The 23901-nt window shown below is 43.3% G+C and overlaps 1 protein-coding gene across 1 annotated transcript in view; it reads left to right on the plus strand.

Annotated features, from left to right (window-relative positions):
* The first annotated feature begins 251 nt into the window (after positions 1-251).
* The window catches only part of LOC125532860 (sterile alpha motif domain-containing protein 1-like), a 28728-nt gene continuing 5078 nt past the window's right edge, over positions 252-23901 (plus strand). The window contains exon 1 of the mRNA XM_048696745.1: positions 252-636. Within this exon, the coding sequence (XP_048552702.1) occupies positions 252-636 (385 nt within the window). The remainder of the gene's footprint in view (positions 637-23901) is intronic.

Here is a 23901-nt window from a genome sequence, read left to right on the forward strand (position 1 = left end):
GTCCGTTTGATGCTCCAACGGTTAACTGGGTAACCACAAAGGCCTCTTGTGTGTTGCAGCCCAACACCCCTCCAAAACAGCCCAATAACCCATCTGACCACTTTCTTGTCCTCCATCGTCGGATCACGATCATGTGGGTGAAAACTACACCTCATTTGGACACTCCTACCTCCTCATGTCTATAAATATGTGATCCCCTCCGAAAATCTCTCACTCTAAACCCTAGCCCCGCTCCTCTCTCCGCGCCGGACATGTCCAATCCCGCCGGACGTGTTCGCCGCCGCCCTCCATCCAATCCGGCACCGCCACGTGTCACCCTCGCCTCCTCTCTCTCCTCCCTGCCACCAGGCCCGCCGGGGCCTGAGGCCGGCCCGCACCCGGGCCGCCTCACCCGCGCGCCGCCGCCTCCCTCGCCGGCGCGCCCCTCACCAACCGTCGTCGCGTCCGCTCCCCGCTGCCTCGCGTCAACCGCCGTCGCCGCGCCGAGCTCCACCGGATCACGTCGGATCCGAGCTCCGACCCCCGGCCCCATCCTCCTCACCAGATCCGGCGTCCCCGACCCGCCGGCGATCTCCTCGCCAACTCCGGCCTCCTCCACGCCCAACTCCAACGAGATCCAGTCGTGCATCGGGAAGCGTGCAAACCCTAGGTTGACCCCGATTTCATCTAAGTCTTTCTTCTGCGATATTTTTATGCCCTGTTCATCTTGTCATATCTTGATGCACGTAGATCCAAATCATGCGTATGATATGTCGAATTGTTCATCTTGATGATCTCTTCACGTTAGAAGCATTTCCATGCATGATACTGTACATTATGATGTCATTTTCATTGATGCAAGAGTGCTATAAAATGTTAGGAGCTGGTACTTATCAAATCATGAGGTTTTGTCATTTTTGTTGCATTTGATGTGTGCATCATATGAGTTTGAGGTCTACATGAGTTTTGATCTACACCATGACATGTTTATAGAGGTGCTTGTCTTGTATTTTTTTTGATATATGTGGTGACTACCACAAGCATGCAAACTAGGCTTGGGTGATGTTGCTGTTTCCAGGGACTTAGGTTTTTGCTAAGTCCTTTTCCTGCTGTTATTTTGATGCCATGTAAACTTGATGCTACAGTGAGATCCATGTTTATCTTGAGATACTTCATAAGGATGTTTTGAACATGTGGTTATGCTCTATCCATCCATGCCCCTGTTTGCAATTATGCAGTGCCCTAGCATGTCTTGTTCTTGCTCTACTTTTGCTATAAAATGTTCCTGGCAGAATATTAACATGTTAATCAAAATTGCCATGGTTGTTGCTAGTGAACCATGCATCCTATGAACTTTCTCTTGCCATGGTTAGCTTCATGAACATGTCATCTTGCTATTGGTATGCTTATTTTTTCATGCAATGCTTTGTGGTGAGTGGCTTAAGCTCGCAAAGTTGCTATCATAATTTTGTTTATGACATGCTCTGTTTTTCTGCTAAGTCTAAAACTATTAATAAAACTTGTTATGTTTACATGGGTGCCATCATATCTTCTGTGCCTTTTTCGCTCATGATCAGTAAGGGACTTTTGATCTATGATTTTAGTAGAATCATGTCTTTCCTTTGTTTGCTATGATATGTTCCTATAGCATGATGTTTGCTTGCTCTAAACATTGCATCCTGATGTTGTTTTTGACATGTTAGTAATTTCTCTAAGTCTGTGATGCTGATATCTTTTGCACTTTTGCCATGCTTGTTTGAACCTGCTCTTGTGTGATTTAGCCGGAGCTCAGTGTTCATGTTTTGTCAAGCATCTCTTGTACATAACTTCCATATGCTTTGTTGATATGTTGATTGCAGTAGCTTAGTTTCTTGTTGCATTCTAGGTGGCATCGTGATGTTAATCGCAGTTGTGCGTCATTCTTGTTTTGCTTGCCATTTGCAAACCGTGCATCCGTTTCCGGTGATCTTTATATCGATTTCACCCGAATCATCTCATCTTTCCAGCGGAACACTTGGTTTGCCAAGTTGATGCCTTGATCATTATTTCCTTTCCAGAGTATGCATATGCATCACATCATGTCTTGCATATCATGCCATGTTTTGCATCATGTTGCTTGTGCATTGCACCATGATTGATTGTTAGTCCTTTGCTTGTGTTCTTGCTTTGGGTAGAGCCGGGAGACGAGTACGTGAAATAGGAACATGTTGAGTATGCTAACGAGGATCAAGCTTTCGACAACTCTGAGAACTTTGCAGGCAAGATGAGCATACCCTCGAAATCACTTCTATCTTTGCTTGCTAGTTGTTCGCTCTATCGCTATGACGCGCTACCTACCACTTGCTTTATCATGCCTCCCATATTGCCATGTCAAGCTTCTAACCCACCTTTCCTAGCAAACCATTGTTTGCCTATGTTACCGCTTTTGCTCAGCCCCTCTTATAGCGTTGCTAGTTGCAGGTGAAGATGAAGCTTGTTCCATATTCGAACATGGATATTGTTGGGATATCATTATTATATCTTATTTACTTTAATGCATCTATATACTTGGTAAAGGGTGGAAGGCTCGGCCTTATGTCTACTGTTTTGTTCCACTCTTGCCGCCCTAGTTTCCGTCATACCGGTGTTATGTTCCTTGATTTTGTGTTCCTTACATGGTTGGGTGGTATGGGAACCCCTTGATAGCTCGCTTTGAATAAAACTCCTCCAGCAAGGCCCAACCTTGGTTTTAACTTTTGCCACCTAAGCCTTTTTCCCTTGGGTTCCGCGGACTCAAGGGTCATCTTTATTTTAAACCCCCGGGCCAGTGCTCCTCTGAGTGTTGGTCCAAACTGGGCGGTGTCCGGCGCCCCCGGGGCAACCAGGGTCTAAGCCAACCCGATGTCTGGCCCATCCGGTGTGCCCTGAGAACGAGATATGTGTGACTCCTATCAGAATTTGTCGACACATCGGGTGGCTTTGTTGGTCTTGTTTTACCATTGTCAAAATGTCTTGTAACCGGGATTCCGAGACTGATCGGGTCTTCCCGGGAGAAGGAATATCCTTCGTTGACCGTGACAGCTTGTGATGGGCTAAGTTGGGACACCCCCGTAGGGTATAAAATTTCGAGAGCCGTGCCCGCGGTTATGTGGCAGATGGGAATTTGTTAATATCCGGTTGTACAGAACTTGACACTTAACTTAATTAAAATGAATCAACTGCGTGTGTAGCCGTGATGGTCTCTTTTCGGCGGAGTCCGGGAAGAGAACACGGTCTTGTGTTATGCTTGAACGTAAGTAGCTTCAGGATCACTTCTTGATCACTTATAGCTTCTCGACCGTGCGTTGCGTCTCTTCTCACTCTTATTTGCATAAGTCAGCCACCATATATGCTAGTGCTTGCTGCAGCTCCACCTTACTACCCCTTTCCTACCCATAAGCTTAAATAGTCCTGATCTCGCGGGTGTGAGATTGCTGAGTCTTCGTGACTCACGGATACTTCCAAACAATTGCAGGTGCCGAGGATACCAGTGCAGGTGACGATACCGAACTCAAGTGGGAATTTGACGAGGATTTGGGCCGTTCTATGTTTATTTTCCGGATGATCAGTGGTGGAGCCCAGTTGGGACGATCGGGGATCTAGCATTTGGGGTTGTCTTCCTTTATTTTGGTTCCGTAGTCGGACCTTTGTTTGTACCTTGGATGATGTATGGATTATTTTTGTATTGTGTGAAGTGGCGATTGTAAGCCAAATCTTTATCCCTTTCTTATTCAGTACATGGGATGTGTGAAGATTACCCCTCTTGCGACAAGCCTACCATGCGGCTATGCCTCTAAGTCATGCCCCGACACGTGGGAGATATAGCCGCATTGTGGGTGTTACATGTTCGACCTTTCGGTCTCAGTGTTCTGAGGCCATATATGCATATGCTAGGCTCGTCAAGTTAGCCCGAGTATTCTGCACGTGCAGAACTGGCTTGCACCAGTTGTATGTGAACGTAGAGCTTATCACACCTGATCATCATGTGGTGTCTTGGCACGACGAACTGTAGCAACAATGCATACTCAGGGAGAACACTTGTACCTTGAAATTTAGTGAGGGATCATCTTATAATGTTACCACCGTACTAAGCAAAATAAGATGCATAAAGGATAAACATCACATGCAATCAAAATATGTGACATGATATGGCCATCAGCATCTTGTGCCTTTGATCTCCATCTCCTAAAGCACCGTCATGATCTCCATCGTCACCTGTTTGACACCTTGATCTCCATTGTAGCATCATTGTCGTCTTGCCAACTATTGCGTCTACGACTATCGACCGCTTAGTGATAAAGTAAAGCAATTACATGGCGATTGCATTTCATACTATAAAGCGACAACCATAAGGCTCCTGCCAGTTGCCGATAACTTCTACAAAACATGATCATCTCATACAACAATTTATATCTCATCACGTCTTGACCATATCACATCACAACATGCCCTGCAAAAATAAGTTAGACGTCCTCTACTTTGTTGTTGCAAATTTTACGTGGCTGCTACGGATTTCTAGCAAGAACCGTTCTTACCTATGCATCAAAATCACAACGATTTTTCGTCAAGTGTGTTGTTTTAACCTTCAACAAGGACCGGCCATAGTCAAACTCGATTCAACTAAAGTTGGGGAAACAAACACCCGCCATCCACCTATGTGCGAAGCACGCCGGTAGAACCAGTCTCATGAACGCGGCCGTGTAATGTCGGTCCGGGCCGCTTCATCTAACAATACCGCTGAATCAAAGTAAGACGTTGGTGGTAAGCAGTATGGCTATTATCGCCCACAACTCTTTGTGTTCTACTCGTGCATATAACACCTTGGCATAGACCTGGCTCTGATACCACTGTTGGAGAACATAGTATTTCAAAAAAATTCCTACGATCACGCAAGATCTATTTAGGAGATGCATAGCAACGAGACAGGGAGAGTGTGTCCATGTACCCTCGTAGACCGAAAGCGGAAGCGTTTAGTAACATGGTTGATGTAGTCAAACGTCTTCACATCCAACCGATCCAAGTACCAAACGTACGGCACCTCCATGTTCAGCACACATTCAGCATGATGACGTCCCTCCAGCTCTTGATCCAGTTGAGGACGAGGGAGAGTTCCGTCAGCACGACGGCGTGGTGACGGTGATGATGAATTTACCGGCGTAGGGCTTCGCCTAAGCACTATGACGATATGACCGAGGTGTTAAACTGTGGAGGGGGCACCGCACACGGCTAAGAGATTGTGTGTTGTGCTTTGGGGTGCCCCCTGCCCACGTATATAAAGGAGGGGGTTGAGGAGGCCGGCAAGGGGGGCGCGCCATAGGGGAGTCCAACTAGGATTCCCAATCCTAGTTGGAGTCCCCTTCCTTTTCCAAGAGGGGGAGAGAGGGAAGGAGGACAGAGGGAGAAGGAAAGAGGGGGGGCGCCGCCCCCTCCCTAGTCCAATTCGGACTTGCCAATGGAGGAGGCGCGACCACCCCTTGTGGCCCTTCTCTCCTTCCCACTAAAGCCCATTAAGGACCAATACTTCCCTTGGGGGTTCCGGTAACCTCCCGGTACTCCGAAAAATACCCGAATCACTTCGGAACCATTCCGGTGTCCGAATATAACCTTCCAATATATCGATTTTTTCCTCTCGACCATTTCGAGACTCCTTGTCATGTCCGTGATCTCATCCGGGACTCCGAACAAACTTCGGACATCAAATCACATAACTCATAATACAAATCGTCATCGAACGTTAAGCATGCGGACCCTACGGGTTCGAGAACTATATAGACATGACCAAGACACATCTCCGGTCAATAACCAATAGCGGAACTTGGATGCTCATATTGGCTCCTACATATTCTACAAAGATCTTTATCGATCAAATCGCATGACAACATACGTTATTCCCTTTGTCATCGGTATGTTACTTGCCCGAGATTCGATCGTCGGTATCCTCATACCTAGTTCAATCTCGTTACCAGCAAATCTCTTTACTCGTTCCGTAACGCATCATCCCGTAACTAACTCATTGGTCACATTTCTTGCAAGGCTTATAGTGATGTGCATTACCGAGAGGGCCCAGAGATACCTCTCCGATACACGGAGTGAAAAATCCTAATCTCGATCTATGCCAACTAACAAACACCATCGGAGACACCTGTAGAGCATCTTTATAATCAACCAGTTATGTTGTGATGTTTGATAGCACACAAGGTGTTCCTCCTATATTAGGGAGTTGCATAATCTCATAGTCAGAGGAACATGTATAAGTCATGAAGAAAGCAATAGCAATAAAACTAAACAATCATTATGCTAAGCTAACGCATGGGTCTTCTCCATCACATCATTATCTAATGATGTGATCCCGTTCATCAAATGACAACACATGTCTATGGTCAGGAAACTTAACCATCTTTGATTAACGAGCTAGTCTAGTAGAGGCATACTAGGGACACTCTGTTTGTCTATGTATTCACACATGTACTAAGTTTCCGGTTAATACAATTCTAGCATGAATAATAAGCATTCATCATCATATAAGGTAATATAAATAACAACTTTATTATTGCCTCTAGGGCATATTTCCTTCACTCTCCTCCCCTCCAACCTATATATATGTGTGGGGGCACCGCTAGAAAACACACCAACATTTTTTAGCCGTGTGCGGCGCCCCCCTCCACAGTTTACGCCTCCGGTCATATTCACGTAGTGCTTAGGCGAAGCCCTGCGCGGATCACTTCACCATCACCATCACCACGCCTTCGTGCTGACAGAAATCTCCCTCGACACTTTGCTGGATCACGTCATCAAGCTGAATGTGTGCAGAGCTCGGAGGTGTCGTACGTTCGGTGCTTGATCGGTCGGAATGAGAAGAAGTTCGACTACATCAACTGTGTTGTCAAACGCTTCCGCTTTCGGTCTACGAGGATACGTGGACACACTCTCCCCCTCTCATTGTTATGCATCTCCTAGATATATCTTGCATGAGCGTAGGAATTTTTTTGAAATTGCATGCTACATTCCCTAACAGACGTGTAGTCATTAAACACCCAAAGCTCTTGTCTGATTATTATATTAATTATTGAGACAACCATGCACAATTTATAGGGCCTACGGTAGGACGATTGATTCTTGATTCATGACTCGTGTCAATCAAGATGTTATTTAGACATATCCCCCACTTCGGTTCATAACCAGCATATCTCGATTGGTGACTTTCAGCGTGCAAACTAAGATCATATTTGTAAATTGATCTGGTCTTAGTATAATATTCAAAGTTTGTGAGAAAATGATTTTCCTCGGGCAAAAAATTCAGTTAGCCTCTAACAATGCTATGGTTTTTTTGTCAGGTGATAAATTATTTATGCACATTTCTTGGCTGGTTAGTCTAAGCAAATGATTTTGATCGTCTTTCTAGCTTTTGAGCTATGGTAGATGAATTGTTTATGCATATTTCTTGGCTGAGTAGCCATACTTAGAAAATTCTACCGTAGGCCTACATGTCAAGTAGGTGGCACTAGCTCTGATTAGTCTCCCGTAGGAATTCTAACACCCAAGCCGAATTCCACTGGCACTTGCTTATCACCATCACATTTCCTAGACAGGACAACTATTGTGAAACGTAGTAGAAAACAAAAAAAAAATTCGCCCTATAATCAGCCAGGAACAATATGAAGATGCATAACGGGTCTGGATGAACGATTGTTACCGACTCCGGGAGTGCAGCGAAAGTAGATGAGTCGGTGTATATCATACATTGAGTCCCTCGAACGTCGATAATGATCCCGCGAACCGATCTCAAATGGAAGAAGAAACCGCTCTCAAATGGAAGACGAAAGCACGACCTCTCTATTTGGTTGTAAGTGTATGGTCTTCACGATCTGACAGCGCTTCGCTGTTCAGAGCTAATCATCACTGGAGAATTAGAGGGAGGAGATTAGAACCATCAAATTGCTACATATTGTATTTACGCATCACTGAATTTATAGGTTGAGCAAGGTCATACACTTGGAAAGATAAAAGCCTACTCCTAATGCATTTTTCGAAAAACGCATTAGGCCCTATATATATGGATGGAAGGAGTAGGTAAATTCATGATGCATGATAGCAGTTTGTACTGTAGTCTGCAGAACAATAGAAGTACCTTGGCATATGTTCTATCTCTAGCTCAATTGGTCAATATGCTTTGTAGCTATTCCATCTCAGATTTGTGTATTTTCTCAAATAATTTATCTGCTACGAGTAATATTTTTTTAATATGCAGACATGCCGAGTTGCTGACAAGATATGTTGTATTTGACTCTTTGTAGGCATAGTTATTTCAATATGAGCTTTAGCATTGCAAGCTAAACTTTATATTTATATCTTCTATTTGCAGTGCATTGTGTTACAACCAAGTGTCTCAACAACTTGAATGCGATGTGGACTGCACATTCTTCTCTCGTTGTGGTGAATTGAGGACTCTGCTTTCTTGGGGTGGGAGACGATAGCAGGGTTTTGCGCTCATCTTGAGACTTTTTACTCCATATACCACGTAAATACTCGCAACCTGCTCTTGCTTCGTGGTGAATTCCAGGTCAGCATGTTTGTTACCCTATACAGTGCTCTGTTCCGATTCTTATTCTCTCTTTTTTCCCGATTAAAGGGGAGCTCCCCCAGCTCCATTTCATAGAAACGAAACCACGACAAACCATACAAAATGACTGGACTAAAACCAAGTTCAATTTTCATACATACTCCATCTGTCACGAATTATTTGTTGCAAAAATAGATGTATCTAGACGTATTTTTAGTTCTAGATACATCCGTTTCTACAACAAGTAATTCAGGACGAGGGAGTATTAGATTTTCATGCAACAGCTAATAGTATGGATTGTCTGTGGCTGAATCGGTCATTCTCACCTAAACAATTGGTCGCTCTTTCTGCCTTCTGGCTCTGATATTGATGTATCGAGAGGATGCCCAGTTTTCAGGTTGTGATGCATAATATACAGTTAAATTGAAGTAATAATGGAAATTTTTATTGGCACCCTTATAAAAGACCCTCTCTATATCTTTTTTCTAGGGTCATGAATGAGCACACATGTGGACATCTATTTTATGCAATGCAATTGACGCTTTTGGTCAGCCAGCTAGAGGGAATTTAGGGAATGGACAAGGGAGGTGTGCAAAGAAAACTCCAAGGAGATCACATCCACCTGCTTGTGGTTGCTTGTGGTTGTCTCTCTCATTTGCTTTGTTAAGATCCAGGTGCAGTCCTCTCTTCTCTCGTGCATCATCCCGTCAGGGCTCTGCATCCACTGCGAACGGGTAGCCGTGAGATCTTCCCAGGTAACACCTATTGCTCACTCCACAATCTAATAGTACGACATTTTGTGGATACCAACTAAAACTCCATGTTCAGTTGTAGTTGTATAGTAGTAGTGCATGGCCGAACTGTATTGCCATTTGCTTATGGATATAGAACTATAGGTCACATTAACCTTTCCATGGAAGCAAGCAAGATTTTTTGACTTGTGATGTATAACCTGCCATTTCTATTTAAAATTTAAAAACATTACCAAGCGTACAAGTTAATGTAGGAGTCTTAATAAGAATTGTGCAAATGCACCCAAAGTTCAGTTCAAACTTATTAAATGTTTTTTACCGTTGATATCTAATATACTACACCGTTGTGGTTTTTCTGTAAGATGGCTTTTTTTTGTTGTCAAACAAAAAGCTTAGATGTGTTAGTTTGCTCTACTCTTTTCCTTCCATAAAAAATTCCATGATATGTGCTATGCAGATCTCCTTGCAGGTACTACTCGCCCCTCTCCTTTTACATCACACTTGACCGGAGACTGGCTCACACCGTCTTCTGATCATTGGCGAAGGGCGAGCGACCACTTGAAGGTGCTCTGAGATAGTACTCCTTCCGTTTTTCAATGAAATATTACATTAACTTTCTATGGCCTTGAAAAAATAGAGCACTTCACTTCTATGAATTGGATAGTAACTACCGGAGGTGATGTCGTTTGGTAGGTTGTAGTTTTGTATGTTTATGTATGTTGATTTATAATTTTTATGTGGGGTTTACAAATTGTTCATGTATTATTTTCTAAGGCACACATGATGTGGATTATTGATCTATTTGATAACTGTCCAACACATATGTATGAGTGTACAAAAATTAAACTTTATTTTTCAAGAGTCCATGATTTATAGAAGTTCCTATCATCTTATTGGAAAAAATAGATGGGTGCAACAACGCGCGCCATCAATGATCTAGTATATATAGAGCAAAATCCCCTAGTATATATAGGTTGGAGGGGAGGGAGAGGGCAGTCACCAAGGGGGGAAAGTCCCCCTTGGGGCGCCGACCACAGGGGAGGACTCCTCCCCAAGTCCAATTTGCCCCTACAAGGAAACGGGGGGGGCTCCTACTTGGGCCCTTGTGGCCAAGTTGCCTTCCACCTCTTTGCCTTTTTAGGCCCATTGATATTTAAATTAATTATAAAATTTTCTAAATATTTTTAGACCATTATATATATAATTTAACATCTCCGGAAAATTTTTCCACCTATATACATTTATCGGTAATACCCAGTATTACCCGTATTCACCGAAACCCTTCCGGTGACCCCGAAACACTTCCGGAACCTCTCGAAACTATTTCGCATATTAATGAAACAATTTCATAAATATATTCTTATTAATCTCATACCACTAACACTCAGCAGATCATGATTACCTTAAGCTTGTGACCCCGTAGGTTCCATAAATCATAAACATGAATGAAACCCCTTCGTTCAATGACCGATAGGGGAACCGTGGACATTCATATTGGTCCCTACGTTTACATGAATGATATTCGAGTGAACCTTTGGTTATCATGTGATGTTCCCTTTGCTTCGTGATACTTTACAAAACCCGGCGTGCATTGGTATCCTCCTGAGTCATAACCATGCTCACTATAGCGATCGTGATTTGTTGGGGAACGTAGCATGCAATTTCAAAAAAAATCCTATGATCATGCAAGATCTATCTAGGAGATGCATAACAACTAGAGGGGGAGAGTGTGTCCACGTACCCTCATAGACCGAAAGTGGAAGCGTTAACTTAATGTGGTTGATGTAGTCGAACGTCTTCGGGATCCAACCGATCAAGCACCGAACGTACGACACCTCCAAGTTCTCGACACGTTCAGCTTGATGACGTCCCTCAAACTCTTGATCCAGCAAAGTGTTGAGGGAAAGTTTCATCAGCGCGACGGCATGGTGACGGTGGTGGTGATGTGATCCGCGCAGGGCTTCGCATAAGCACTACGACAATATGACTGGAGGAGTAAACTATGGAGGGGGACACTATGGCCCATGTTGCCCATTACTTCCCCGGGGGGTTCCGGTAACCTCCTGGTGCTCCAAAAAATACCCGAAACACTCCAGAACCATTCTGGTGTCCGAATACCATTGTACAATATATCAATCTTTACCTCTCAACCATTACGAGATTCCTCGTCATGTGTGTGATCTCATCCGGAACTCCGAACAATCTTCGGTCACCAAAAACACATAACTCATAATACAAATCATCATTGAACGTTAAGCGTGCGGACCCTATGGGTTCGAGAACTATGTAGACATGACCGAGACACATCTCTGATCAATAACCAACAGCGGAACCAGGATGCTCATATTGGTTCCTACATATTCCACGAAGATCTTTATCGGTCAAACCGCAATGACAACATACATTATTCCCTTTGTCATTGGTATGTTACTTGCCAGAGATTCGATCGTGGGTATCATACCTAATTCAATCTTGTTATCGGCAAGTCTCTTTACTTGTCCTATAATGCATCATCTCGCAACTAACTCATTAGTCACATTGCTTGCAAGGCTTATCGTGATGTGCATTACTGAGAGGGCCCGGAGATACCTCTCCGATACTCAGAGTGACAAATCCTAATCCCGATCTATGCCAACCCAAAAAACACCTTCAAAGACACCTGTAGAGCATCTTTATAATCACATAGTTACATTGTGACGTTTGATAGCACAAAAGGTGTTCCTCCAGTATTCGGGAGTTGCATAATCTCATAGTCAAAGGAATATGTATAAGTCATGGAGAAAGCAATAGAAATAAAACTTAACGATCATTATGCTAGGCTAAAGGATGGGTCTTGTCCATCACATCATTCTCCTAATGATGTGATCCCGTTTATCAAATGACAACACATGTCTATGGTCAGGAAACCTAGCCATCTTTGATTAACGAGCTAGTCAAGTAGAGGCATACTAGGGATGCTTTGTTTTGTCTATGTATTCACACATGTGTCAAGTTTCCGGTTAATACAATTCTAGCATGAATAATAAACATTTATCATGATATAAGGAAATATAAATAACAACTTTATTATTGCCTCTAGGGCATATTTCCTTCAGTCTCCCACTTGCACTAGAGTGAATAATCTAGATTACATTGTAATGATTCTAACACCCATTGAGTCTTGGTGCTGATCATGTTTTGCTTGTGGAAGAGGCTTAGTCAAAAGGTCTGCAACATTCAGATCCGTATATATTTTGCAAATCTCTATGTCTCCCTCCTTGACTTGATCGCGGATAGAGTTGAATTGAAGCGTCTCTTGATGTGTTTGGTTCTCTTGTGAAATCTGGGTTCCTTCGCTAAGGCAATTGCTCCAGTATTCTCACAAAATATTTTCATTCGACACGATGCACTAGGTATTACACCTAGATCAGATATGAACTCCTTCATCTAGACTCCTTCATTTGCCGCTTCCGAAGCAGCTATGTACTCCGCTTCACACGTAGATTCCGCCATGACGCTCTACATGGAACTACACCAACTGATAGCTCCACGATTCTATAATTACGTGCCGGCTTGCGACTTAGAGTCATCGGGATCAGTGTCAAAGCTAGCATCAACGTAACCATTTACGGGGAACATATCCTTAGTCCTTTTCAGGTATCTCAGAATGTTCTTGACCGATGTCAAGTGATCCACTCCTGGATTACTTTGGTACCTCCCTGCTAAACTTATAGCAAGGTAGACATCAGGTATGGTACACAACATTGCATACATGATATAACCTATGGCTGAGGCATAGGGAATGACTTTCATTTTCTCTCTATCTTCTGTAGTGGTCGGGCATTGGGTCTGACTCAACTTCACACCTTGTAACACAGGCAAGAACCCTTTCTTTGACTGATCCATTTTGAACTTCTTCAAAACTTTATCAAGGTATGTGCTTTGTGAAAGTCCAATCAAGCGTCTTGATCTATCTCTATAGATCTTAATGCCCAATATATAAGCAGTGTTACCGAGGTCTTTCAGTGAAAAATTCTTATTCAAGTATCCTTTTATGCTATCCAGAAATTCTATATCATTTCCAATCAACAATATGTCATCCACATATAATATTAGAAATGCTACAGAGCTCCCACTCACTTTCTTGTAAATACAGGCTTCTCCAAAAGTCTGTATAAAACCATATGCTTTGATCACACTATCAAAGCGTATATTCCAACTCTGAGATGCTTGCACCAGTCCATAAATGGATCGCTGGAGCTTGCACACTTTGTTAGCACCTTTACGATTGACAAAACCTTCCGGTTGCATCATATACAACTATTCTTTAAGAAATCCATTAAGGAATGCAGTTTGACATCCATTTGCCAAATTTCATAATAATAAAATGTGGCAATTGCTAACATGATTCAGACAGACTTAAGCATCGCTACGGGTGAGAAGGTCTCATCATAGTCAACTCCTTGAACTTGTCAAAAACCTTTCGCAACAAGTCGAGCTTTGTAGACAATAACATTACCATCAGCGTCAGTCTTCTTCTTGAAGATCCATTTATTCTCTATGGCTTTCTGATCATCGGGCAAGTCAACCAAAGTCCATACTTTGTTCTCATACATGGATCCCATCTCAGATTTCATGGCCTCAAGCCATTTTGCGGAATCTAGGCTCATCATCACTTCCTCATAGTTCGTAGGTTCATCATGGTCTAGTGCTACTGTCGGTGTTAAAAACCGGCGGATCTCGGGTAGGGGGTCCCGAACTGTGCGTCTAGGCCGGATGGTAACAGGAGGCAGGGGACACGATGTTTTACCCAGGTTTGGGCCCTCTTGATGGAGGTAAAACCCTACGTCCTGCTTGATTGATATTGATAATATGGGTAGTACAAGAGTAGATCTACCACGAGATCAGAGAGGCTAAACCCTAGAAGCTAGCCTATGGTATGATTGTATGTTGTGATTGTTGTCCTACGGACTAAAACCCTTCGGTTTATATAGACACCGGAGAGGGTTAGGGTTACACAAGGTCGGTTACAAAGGAGGAGATATCCATATCCGTATTGCCTAGCTTGCCTTCCACGCCAAGTAGAGTCCCATCCGGACACGAGACGAAGTATTCAATCTTGTATCTTCATAGTCTAACAGTCCAGCCAATGGAGATAGTCCGGCTGTCCGGAGACCCCCTAATCCAGGACTCCCTCAGCTACCTCTTGAGCACTGCATTGGTTTTCCCTTGAAGAGGAAAGGGTGATGCAGCAAAGTAGCGTAAGTATTTCCCTTAGTTTTTGAGAACCAAGGTATCAATCCAGTAGGAGGCCACGCATGAGTCCCTTGCACCTACACAAACAAATAAAATCCTCGCAACCAGCGCATAAAGGGGTTGTCAATCCCTTCACGGTCACTTACGAGAGTGAGATCTGATAGAGATGATAAGATAATATTTTTGGTATTTTTGTGATAAAGATGCAAAGTAAAATACAAGGCAATAAAAATAGCAAAGTGTTGGAAGATTAATATGATGGAAAATAGACCCGGGGGCCATAGGTTTCACTAGTGGCTTCTCTCAAGAGCATAAGTATTTGCGATGGGTAAACAAATTACTATTGAGCAATTGACAGAATTGAGCATAGTTATGAGAATATCTAGGTATGATCATGTATATAGGCATCACGTCCGAGACAAGTAGACCGACTCCTGCTGCATCTACTACTATTACTCCACACATCGACCGCTATCCAGCATGCATCTAGAGTATTAAGTTCAAAAGAATAGAGTAACGCTTTAAGCAAGATGACATGATGTAGAGGGACAAACTCATGCAATATGAAATAAACCCCATCTTATTATACTCGATGGCAATAATACAATACGTGCCCTGCTGCCCCTACTGTCACTGGGAAAGGACACCGCAAGATTGAACCCAAAGCTAAGCACTTCTCCCATTGCAAGAAATATCAATCTAGTAGGCCAAACCAAACTAATAATTCGAAGAGACTTGCAAAGATAACGAATCATACATAAAAGAATTCAAAATATTGTTCATAGATAAACTTGATCATAAACCCACAATTCATCGATCTCAACAAACACACCGCAAAAGAAGATTACATCGAATAGATCTCCACAAGAGAGGGGGAGAACTTTGTATTGAGATCCAAAAAGAGATAAGAATCCATTTAGATAATAACTATGGACCCGAAGGTCTGAACTAAACAACTCACACTTCATCGGAGAGGCTATGGTATTGATGTAGAAGCCCTGTGATCGATGCCCTCCGGACGGAGCTTCGGAAAAGGCCCCAAGATGGGATCTCACAGGTACAGAAAGTTACGGCGGTGGAATTAGGGTTTTGGCTCCGTGTTTTGTAGTTTGGGGGTACGTAGGTATATATAGGAGGAAGAAGTACGTCGGTGGAGCAACATGGGCCCCACGAGGTTGGAGGGAGTGTCTGGGGGGTAGGCACGCCCCCTACCTTGTGCCCTCCTGGTTGCTTTCTTGACGTAGCGGTCCAAGTCCTCTGGATCATGTTTGTTCTGAAAATCATGTCCGATGGTTTCATTCCGTTTGAACTCCGTTTGATATTCTTTTTGTGCGAAACTGAAATAGGCAAAAAAACAGCAATTCTGGGCTGGGCCTCCGGTTAATAGGTTAGTCCCAAAATAATATAAAAGTGTATAATAAAGCCCAATAATGTCCAAAACAGGATATAATATAGCATGGAACAATCAAAAACTATAGATACGTTGGAGATGTATCATCTAGTAACATGACTTCCAGAACAAGATTACCGTACCACTCTAGTGCAGAACGTACTCTGGTTGACCTACGAGGTTCGGTTGTAACTTGATCTAAAGTTTCATGATCATCATCATTAGCTTCCTCACTAATTGGTATAGGCATCACTAGAACTGATTTCTGTGATGAACTACTTTCCAATTCGAAAGAAGGTACAACTACCTCATCAAGTTCTACTTTCCTTCCACTCACTTCTTTCGAGAGAAACTCCTTCTCTAGAAAGGATCCATTCTTAGCAACAAATATCTTGCCTTCGGATCTATGATAGAAGGTGTACCCAATAGTTTCTTTTGGGTATCCTATGAAGACGCACTTCTCCGATTTGGATTCGAGCTTATTAGGCTGAAGCTTTTTCACATAAGTATCGCAACCCCAAACTTTAAGAAATGACAGCATAGGTTTCTTGCCAAACCACAGTTCATATGGTGTCGTCTCAACCGATTTAGATGGTGCCCTATTTAATATGAATGCAGCTGTCTCTAATGCATAACCCCCAAATGATAGTGGTAAATTGGTAAGAGACATCATAGATTGCACCATATCTAATAACGTACGGTTTCGACGTTCGGAAACACCATTACGATGTGGTGTTTCAGGTGGCCTGAGTTGCGAAACTATTCCACATTGTTTTAGATGAAGACCAAACTCGTAACTTAAATATTCGCCTCCGCGATCAGATCATAGAAAATTTATTTTCTTGTTATGATGATTTTCCACTTCACTCTAAAATTCTTTGAACTTCTCAAATGTTTTAGACTTGTGTTTCATTAAGTAATATACCCATAGATATGCTCAAATCATCTGTGAATGTCAGAAAATAACGATACCCGCCGCGAGCCTCAACACTCATCGGACCACATACATCAGTATGTATTATTTCCAGTAAGTCAGTGGCTCGCTCCATTGTTCTGGAGAACGGAGTCTTAGTCATCTTGCCCATGAGGCATGGTTCGTAAGCATCAAGTGATTCATAATCAAGTGATTCCAAAAGCCCATCCTCATGGAGTTTCTTCATGCGCTTTACACCAATATGACCTAAACGGCAGTGCCACAAATATGTTGCACTATCATTATTAACTTTTCATCTTTTGACATCAATATTATGAATATGTGTATCACCACAATCGAATTCAACAAAAATAGACCACTCATCAAGGGTGCATGACCATAAAAGATATTACTCATATAAATAGAACAACCATTATTCTCTGATTTAAATGAATAACCGTCTCGCATCAAACAAGATCCGGATATAATGTTCATGCTCAACGCTGGCACCAAATAACAATTATTTAGGTCTAAAACTAATTCCAAAGTTAGATGTAGAGGTAGTGTACCGACGGCGATCACATCGACTTTGGAACCATTTCCGACGTGCATCGTCACCTCGTTCTTAGCCAATCTTCGTTTAATCAGTAGCCCCTATTTTGAGTTGCAAATATGAGCAACAGAACCATTATCAAATACCCAGGCGCTACTACGAGCATTAGTAAGGTACACATCAATAACATGTATATCAAATATACCTTTCACTTTGCCATCCTTCTTATCCGCCAAATAGTTGGGGCAGTTCCGCTTCCAGTGACCAGTCCCTTTGCAGTAGAAGCACTCAGTTTCAGGCTTAGGTCCAGACTTGGGCTTCTTCCCGGGAGCAGCAACTTGCTTGCTATTCTTCTTGAAGTTCGCCTTCTTTCCTTTGCCCTTTTTCTTGAAACTAGTGGTTTTGTTAACCATCAACACTTGATTCTCCTTCTTGATTTCTACCTCCACAGCCTTGAGCATTGCGAAGAGCTCGGGAATCATCTTGTTCATCCCTTGGATATTATAGTTCATCATGAAGCCTTTATAGCTTGGTGGCAGTGATTGAAAAACTTTGTCAATGACACTATCCCAGCTGAGTCAAGTGGTTATTGTACCCAGGCATTCTGAGTATGTGCTCACTGACAGAACTGTTCTCCTCCATCTTGCAGCTATAGAACTTGTTGGGGACTTCATATCTCTCAACTCGGGCATTTGCTTGAAATATTAACTTCAACTCCTGGAACATCTCATATGCTCCATGACGTTCAAAACGTCTTTGAATTCCTGATTCTAAGCCATAAAGCATGGTACACTAAACTATCGAGTAGTCATCAGATTTAGCTTGCCAGACATTCATAACGTCAGCAGTTGCTCCTGCAGCAGGCCTTGCACCTAGTGGTGCATCAAGGATGTAATTCTTCTGTGCAACAATGAGGATAATCCTCAAGTTACGGACCCAGTCCGTGTAGTTTCTACCATCATCTTTCAACTTAGCTTTCTCTAGGAACGCATTAAAATTCAAGGGAACGGTAGCACGGGCCATTGATCTACAACATAGATATGCAAAAACTATTAGGACTAAGTTCATGATAAATTTAAGTTCAATTAATCATATTACTTAACAACTCCCACTTAGATAGACATCCCTCGAGCCATCTAAATGATCACATGATCCATATCAACTAAACCATGTCCGATCATCACGTGAGATGGAGTAGTTTTCAACGGTGAACATCTCTATGTTGATCATATCTACTATATGATTCACGTTCGACCTTTCGGTCTCAGTGTTACAAGGCCATGTCTGTACATGCTAGGATTGTCAAGTTTAACCCGAGTATTCCGCACATGCAAAAATGTCTTGCACCCGTTGTATGTGAATGTAGAGCTTATCACACCCGATCATCACGTGGTGTCTCGGCACGATGAACTGTCGCAACGGTACATACTCAGGGAGAACACTTATACCTTGAAATTTTAGTGAGGGGTCATCTTATAATGCTACCGCTGTACTAAGCAAAATAAGATGCATAAAAGATAAACAACACATGCAATAAAAATATGTGACATGATATGGCCATCATCATCTTGTGCCTTTGATCTCTATCTCCAAAGTGAAGGAAATATGCCCTAGAGGCAATAATAAAGTTGTTATTTATATTTCCTTATATCATTATAAATGTTTATTATTCATGCTAGAATTGTATTAACCGGAAACTTAGTACATGTGTGAATACATAGGCAAAGAGAGTGTCCCTAGTATGCCTCTACTAGACTAGCTCGTTAATCAAAGATGGTTAAGTTTCCTAGGCATAGACATGAGTTGTTATTTGATGACCCGGATCACATCATTAGAGAATGATGTGATGGACAAGACCCATCCGTTATCTTAGCATGATGATCATTTAGTTTATTCTATTGCTTTCTTCATAACTTATACATGTTCCTATGACTATGAGATTATGCAACTCCCAAATACCCGAGGAACACTTAGTGTGCTATCAAACATCACAACGTAACTAGGTGACTATAAAGATGCTCTACAGGTGTCTCCGATGGTGTTTGTTGAGTTGGCATAGATCAAGATTAGGATTTGTCACTCCGTATACCGACGATCGAATCTCGGGCAAGTAACATACCGATGACAAATGGAACAACGTATGTTGTTATGCGGTTTGGCCGATGAAGATCTTCGTAGAATATGTAGGAACCAATATGAGCATCCAGGTTCCGCTATTGGTTATTGACCGGAGATGAGTCTCGGTCATGTCTACATAGTTCTCATACACGTAGGGTCTGCACGCTTAACGTTCGGTGACGATCGGTAGTATGAGTTTATGTGTTTTGATGTACCGAAGGTAGTTCAGAGTCCCGGATATGATCACGGACATGATGAGGAGTCTCAAAATGGTCGATACATAAAGATCAATATATTGGAAGGCTATGTTTGGACACTGGAATGGTTCCGCATGAGTTTGGGCATTTACGTGAGTACCGGGGGGTTACCGGAACCCCCCAGGGAGTGTATGGGCCTTATTGGGCCTTAGTGGGAGAGAGGAGGAGGCGGCCAAGGTGGAGGGCGCGCCCCCCAAGCCCAATCCGAATTGGGTGGGGGCGGCCCCCCTTCCTTCCCTCTCTCTCCCCCTTCCTTTGTCTCCTACTCCAACAAGGGAAGGGGGAATCCTACTACCACCGGGAGTAGGACTCCCCCCTTGGGCGCGCCATGAGAGGGCCGGCCCTCCCCCTCCTCCACTCCTTTATATACGAGGGAGGGGGCACCCCATAGACACACAAGTTGATTGTTTAGCCGTGTGCGGTGCCCCCCTCCACAGATTTCCACCTCGGTCATATCGTTGTAGTGCTCAGGCAAAGCCCTGCGTCGGTAACTTCATCATCACCGTCATCAAGCCGTCGTGCTAATGAAGCTCTCCCTTGACACTCGGCTGGATCTAGAGTTCGTGGGACGTCACCGAGCCAAACATGTGCAGATCGCAGAGGTGCCGTACCTTCGATGTTAGGATCGGTCGGATCATGAAGACATACGACTACATCAACCGCGTTGTCATAACGCTTCCGCTTATGGTCTATGAGGGTACGTGGACAACACTCTTCCCCTCTCGTTGCTATGCATCACCTAGATGGACCTTGCATGTGCATAGGAAATTTTTGAAATTACTGTGTTCCCCAACACAAAGCACCACCATGATTTCCATCAACACCGGCTTGACACCTTGATCTTCATCGTAGCATCATTGTCGTCTCGCCAACTATTGCTTCTACAACTATCGCTAATGCATAGTGATAAAGTATAGCAATTACATGGTGTTTGCATTTCATACAATAAAGCAACAACTATAAGGCTCCTGACAGTTGCCTATAACTTTTACAAAACATGATCATCTCATACAATAACGTATATCACATCATGTCTAGACCATATCACATCACAACATGCCCTACAAAAACAAGTTAGACGTCCTCTACTTTGTTGTTTCAAGTTTTACGTGGCTGCTACGGGCTTCTAGTAAGAACCGTTCTTACCTATGCATCAAAACCACAATGATGTTTCGTCAAGTTTGTTGTTTTAACCTTCAACAAGGACCGGACATAGTCAAATTTGATTCAACTAAAATTGGAGAAACAGACACCCGCCAGCCACCTTTATGCAAAACAAGTTGCATGTCTATCGGTGGAACTGGTCTCATGAACGTGGTCATGTAAGGTTGGTCCGGGCCGCTTCATCCAACAATACCGCCGAATCAAAATAAGACGTTGGTGGTTAAGCAGTATGACTATGATTGCCCACAACTCTTTGTGTTCTACTCGTGCATATCATCTACGCATAGACCTGGCTCTGATGCCACTGTTGGGGAACGTACCATGCAATTTAAAAAAAAATCCTACGATCACGCAAGATCTATCTAGGAGATGCATAGCAACGAGAGGGGGAGAGTGTGTCCACGTACCCTCGTAGACCGAAAGCGGAAGCATTAGCTTAACGTGGTTGATGTAGTCGAACGTCTTTGCGATCCAACCGATCAAGCACCGAACGTACGGCACCTCCGAGTTCAGCACACGTTCAGCTCGATGACGTCCCTCGAACTCTTGATCCAGCAAAGTGTCGAGGGAGAGTTTCGTCAGCATGACGGTGTGGTGACGGTGATGGTGATGTGATCCGCGCAGGGCTTCGCCTAAGCATTACGACAATATGACCGGAGGAGTAAACTGTGGAGGGGGCACCACACGGCTAAGAGAACAACTTATGTGCTATGGGGTGCCCCCTGCCCCCGTATATAAAGGAGGAGAGGAAGGAGGCCGCCATAGGGGGGCGCCATGGGGGAGGGGGAATGACTAGGACTCCTAGTCCAAGTCGCCCCCTTCCTTCTTTCGGAGGGAGAAAGGGGGAAGGAGAGGGAGAGGGGAAGGAAAGGGGGTCGCGCCCCTCCCCTTGTCCAATTCGGAGAGCCCATGGGAGGCACCCCTTGTGGGCTCTCCTCTCTCCCCCCCTATGGCCCATGTTGGCCCATTACTTCCATGGAGGGTTCCGGTAACCTCCCAGTACTCCGAAAAATACCTGAAACACTCCAGAACCATTCCGGTGTCCGAATACCATTGTCCAATATATCAATCTTTACCTCTCGACCATGTCGAGACTCCTCGTCATGTCCGTGATCTCATCCAGGACTCCGAACAATCTTCGGTCACCAAAAACACACAACTCATAATACAAATCATCATCGAACGTTAAGCGTGCGGACCCTACAGGTTCGAGAACTATGTAGACATGACCGAGACACATCTCTGATCAATAACCAGCAACGGAACATGGATGCTCATATTGGTTCCTACATATTCTATGAAGATCTTTATCGGTCAAACCGCAATGACAACATACGTTATTCCCTTTGTCATCGGTATGTTACTTGCCCGAGATTCGATCGTCGGTATCTTCATACCTAGTACAATCTCGTTACCGGGAAGTCTCTTTACTCGTTCCGTAATGCATCATCCGGCAACACTAACTCATTAGTCACATTGCTTGCAAGGCTTATTGTGATGTGCAATGCCGATAGGGCCCAGAGATACCTCTCCGTTACTCAGAGTGACAAATCCTAATCTCGACCTATGCCAACCCAACAAACACCTTCGAGACACCTATAGAGCATCTTTATAATCACCCAGTTATGTTGTGAACGTTTGATAGCACACAAGGTGTTCCTCCGGTATTCGGGAGTTGCATAATCTCATAGTCAAAGGAATATGTATAAGTCATGAAGAAAGCAATAGCAATAAAACTTAAAGATCATTATGCTAAGCTAGCAGATGGGTCTTGTCCGTCACATCATTCTCCTAATTAATGTGATGTCGTTTATCAAATGACAACACATGTCTATGGTCAGGAAACTTAACCATCTTTGATTAACGAGCTAGTCAAGTAGAGGCATACTAGGGATGCTTTGTTTTGTCTATGTATTCACAAAGGTATCAATTTTCCGGTTAATACAATTCTAGCATGAATAATAAACATTTATCATGATATAAGTAAATATAAAATAAGAACTTTATTATTGCCTCTAGGGCATATTTCCTTCAGATTACCTTACCAGTTTTTTCTTCTTTCTCGTTGACGTGTTCCGGCATCCCCGTGACATAGCCACCTATGTCTGCCAGCGAATGGTGGATGTCGTCACACCAAGAGGGCCTTAAGAATATATCTCCATTGTCTAAGGAGAAAATCCCACTCTCGAGCTATCCTGACACTTGTCAAACTTTTCGGTGAACCTGAAAGTTGTCGTTATGATCACCTTGTTCCATTGAATCGCATATTCCAGGATCATAGCAGTTATAGCATGGAATATAAACTCTTAACTATGAACATGGAAATATAACAATGCAAATATTATTGCCTTTACACTGGTACAACGAGTTGCTATACAAATGGTTTTTAACCCCTTTTCCGCGACGGCATTTTAAACTGTCGCCTAGTGTGTGTCGGCGATAGAAGGTCCTTCCCACACGACCCAAAAACTGTCGGGGATATGGAGTAGCAATGCATACTTTTTTTATAACAAAATGTATGCGCCAGCATGCATCCGAAACATGAGTCTTCAGACAACTGTTTGTGATATCGCGCATACCCCAAACGCTCCATCCTTGCTACTCGTTTGTGCTCGCATTACCATTGCAGTTGGACTTCTATGGTTTTACCTTATACTAGGCGCGGTCCAGGCATAGGCCAGGCACGGTATTTCCATGCACGTACCAAACTAGCTCTACATTTACGATGCCAAATATCAGCCACCATACCCCAAAACAGCATGCTAGAACTATGCTTGAACACCTGAACTATACACATGGAGATGTATCTCACTATGTTATCTCCTAAATCCTGTTTTTTAGCTCAACAATAATCTCTATGGATTTCAGAACCATCAACACATAACCATCAGTGAACATAGCCTTCTTGCAATTTTCCTCCACTACAAAGAAGTCAATGCACTTGTTCTTTAACTCCTAACAG

The sequence above is a fragment of the Triticum urartu genome, chromosome 1 (assembly GCF_003073215.2).
Source record: "Triticum urartu cultivar G1812 chromosome 1, Tu2.1, whole genome shotgun sequence".
NCBI lineage: Eukaryota > Viridiplantae > Streptophyta > Magnoliopsida > Poales > Poaceae > Triticum > Triticum urartu.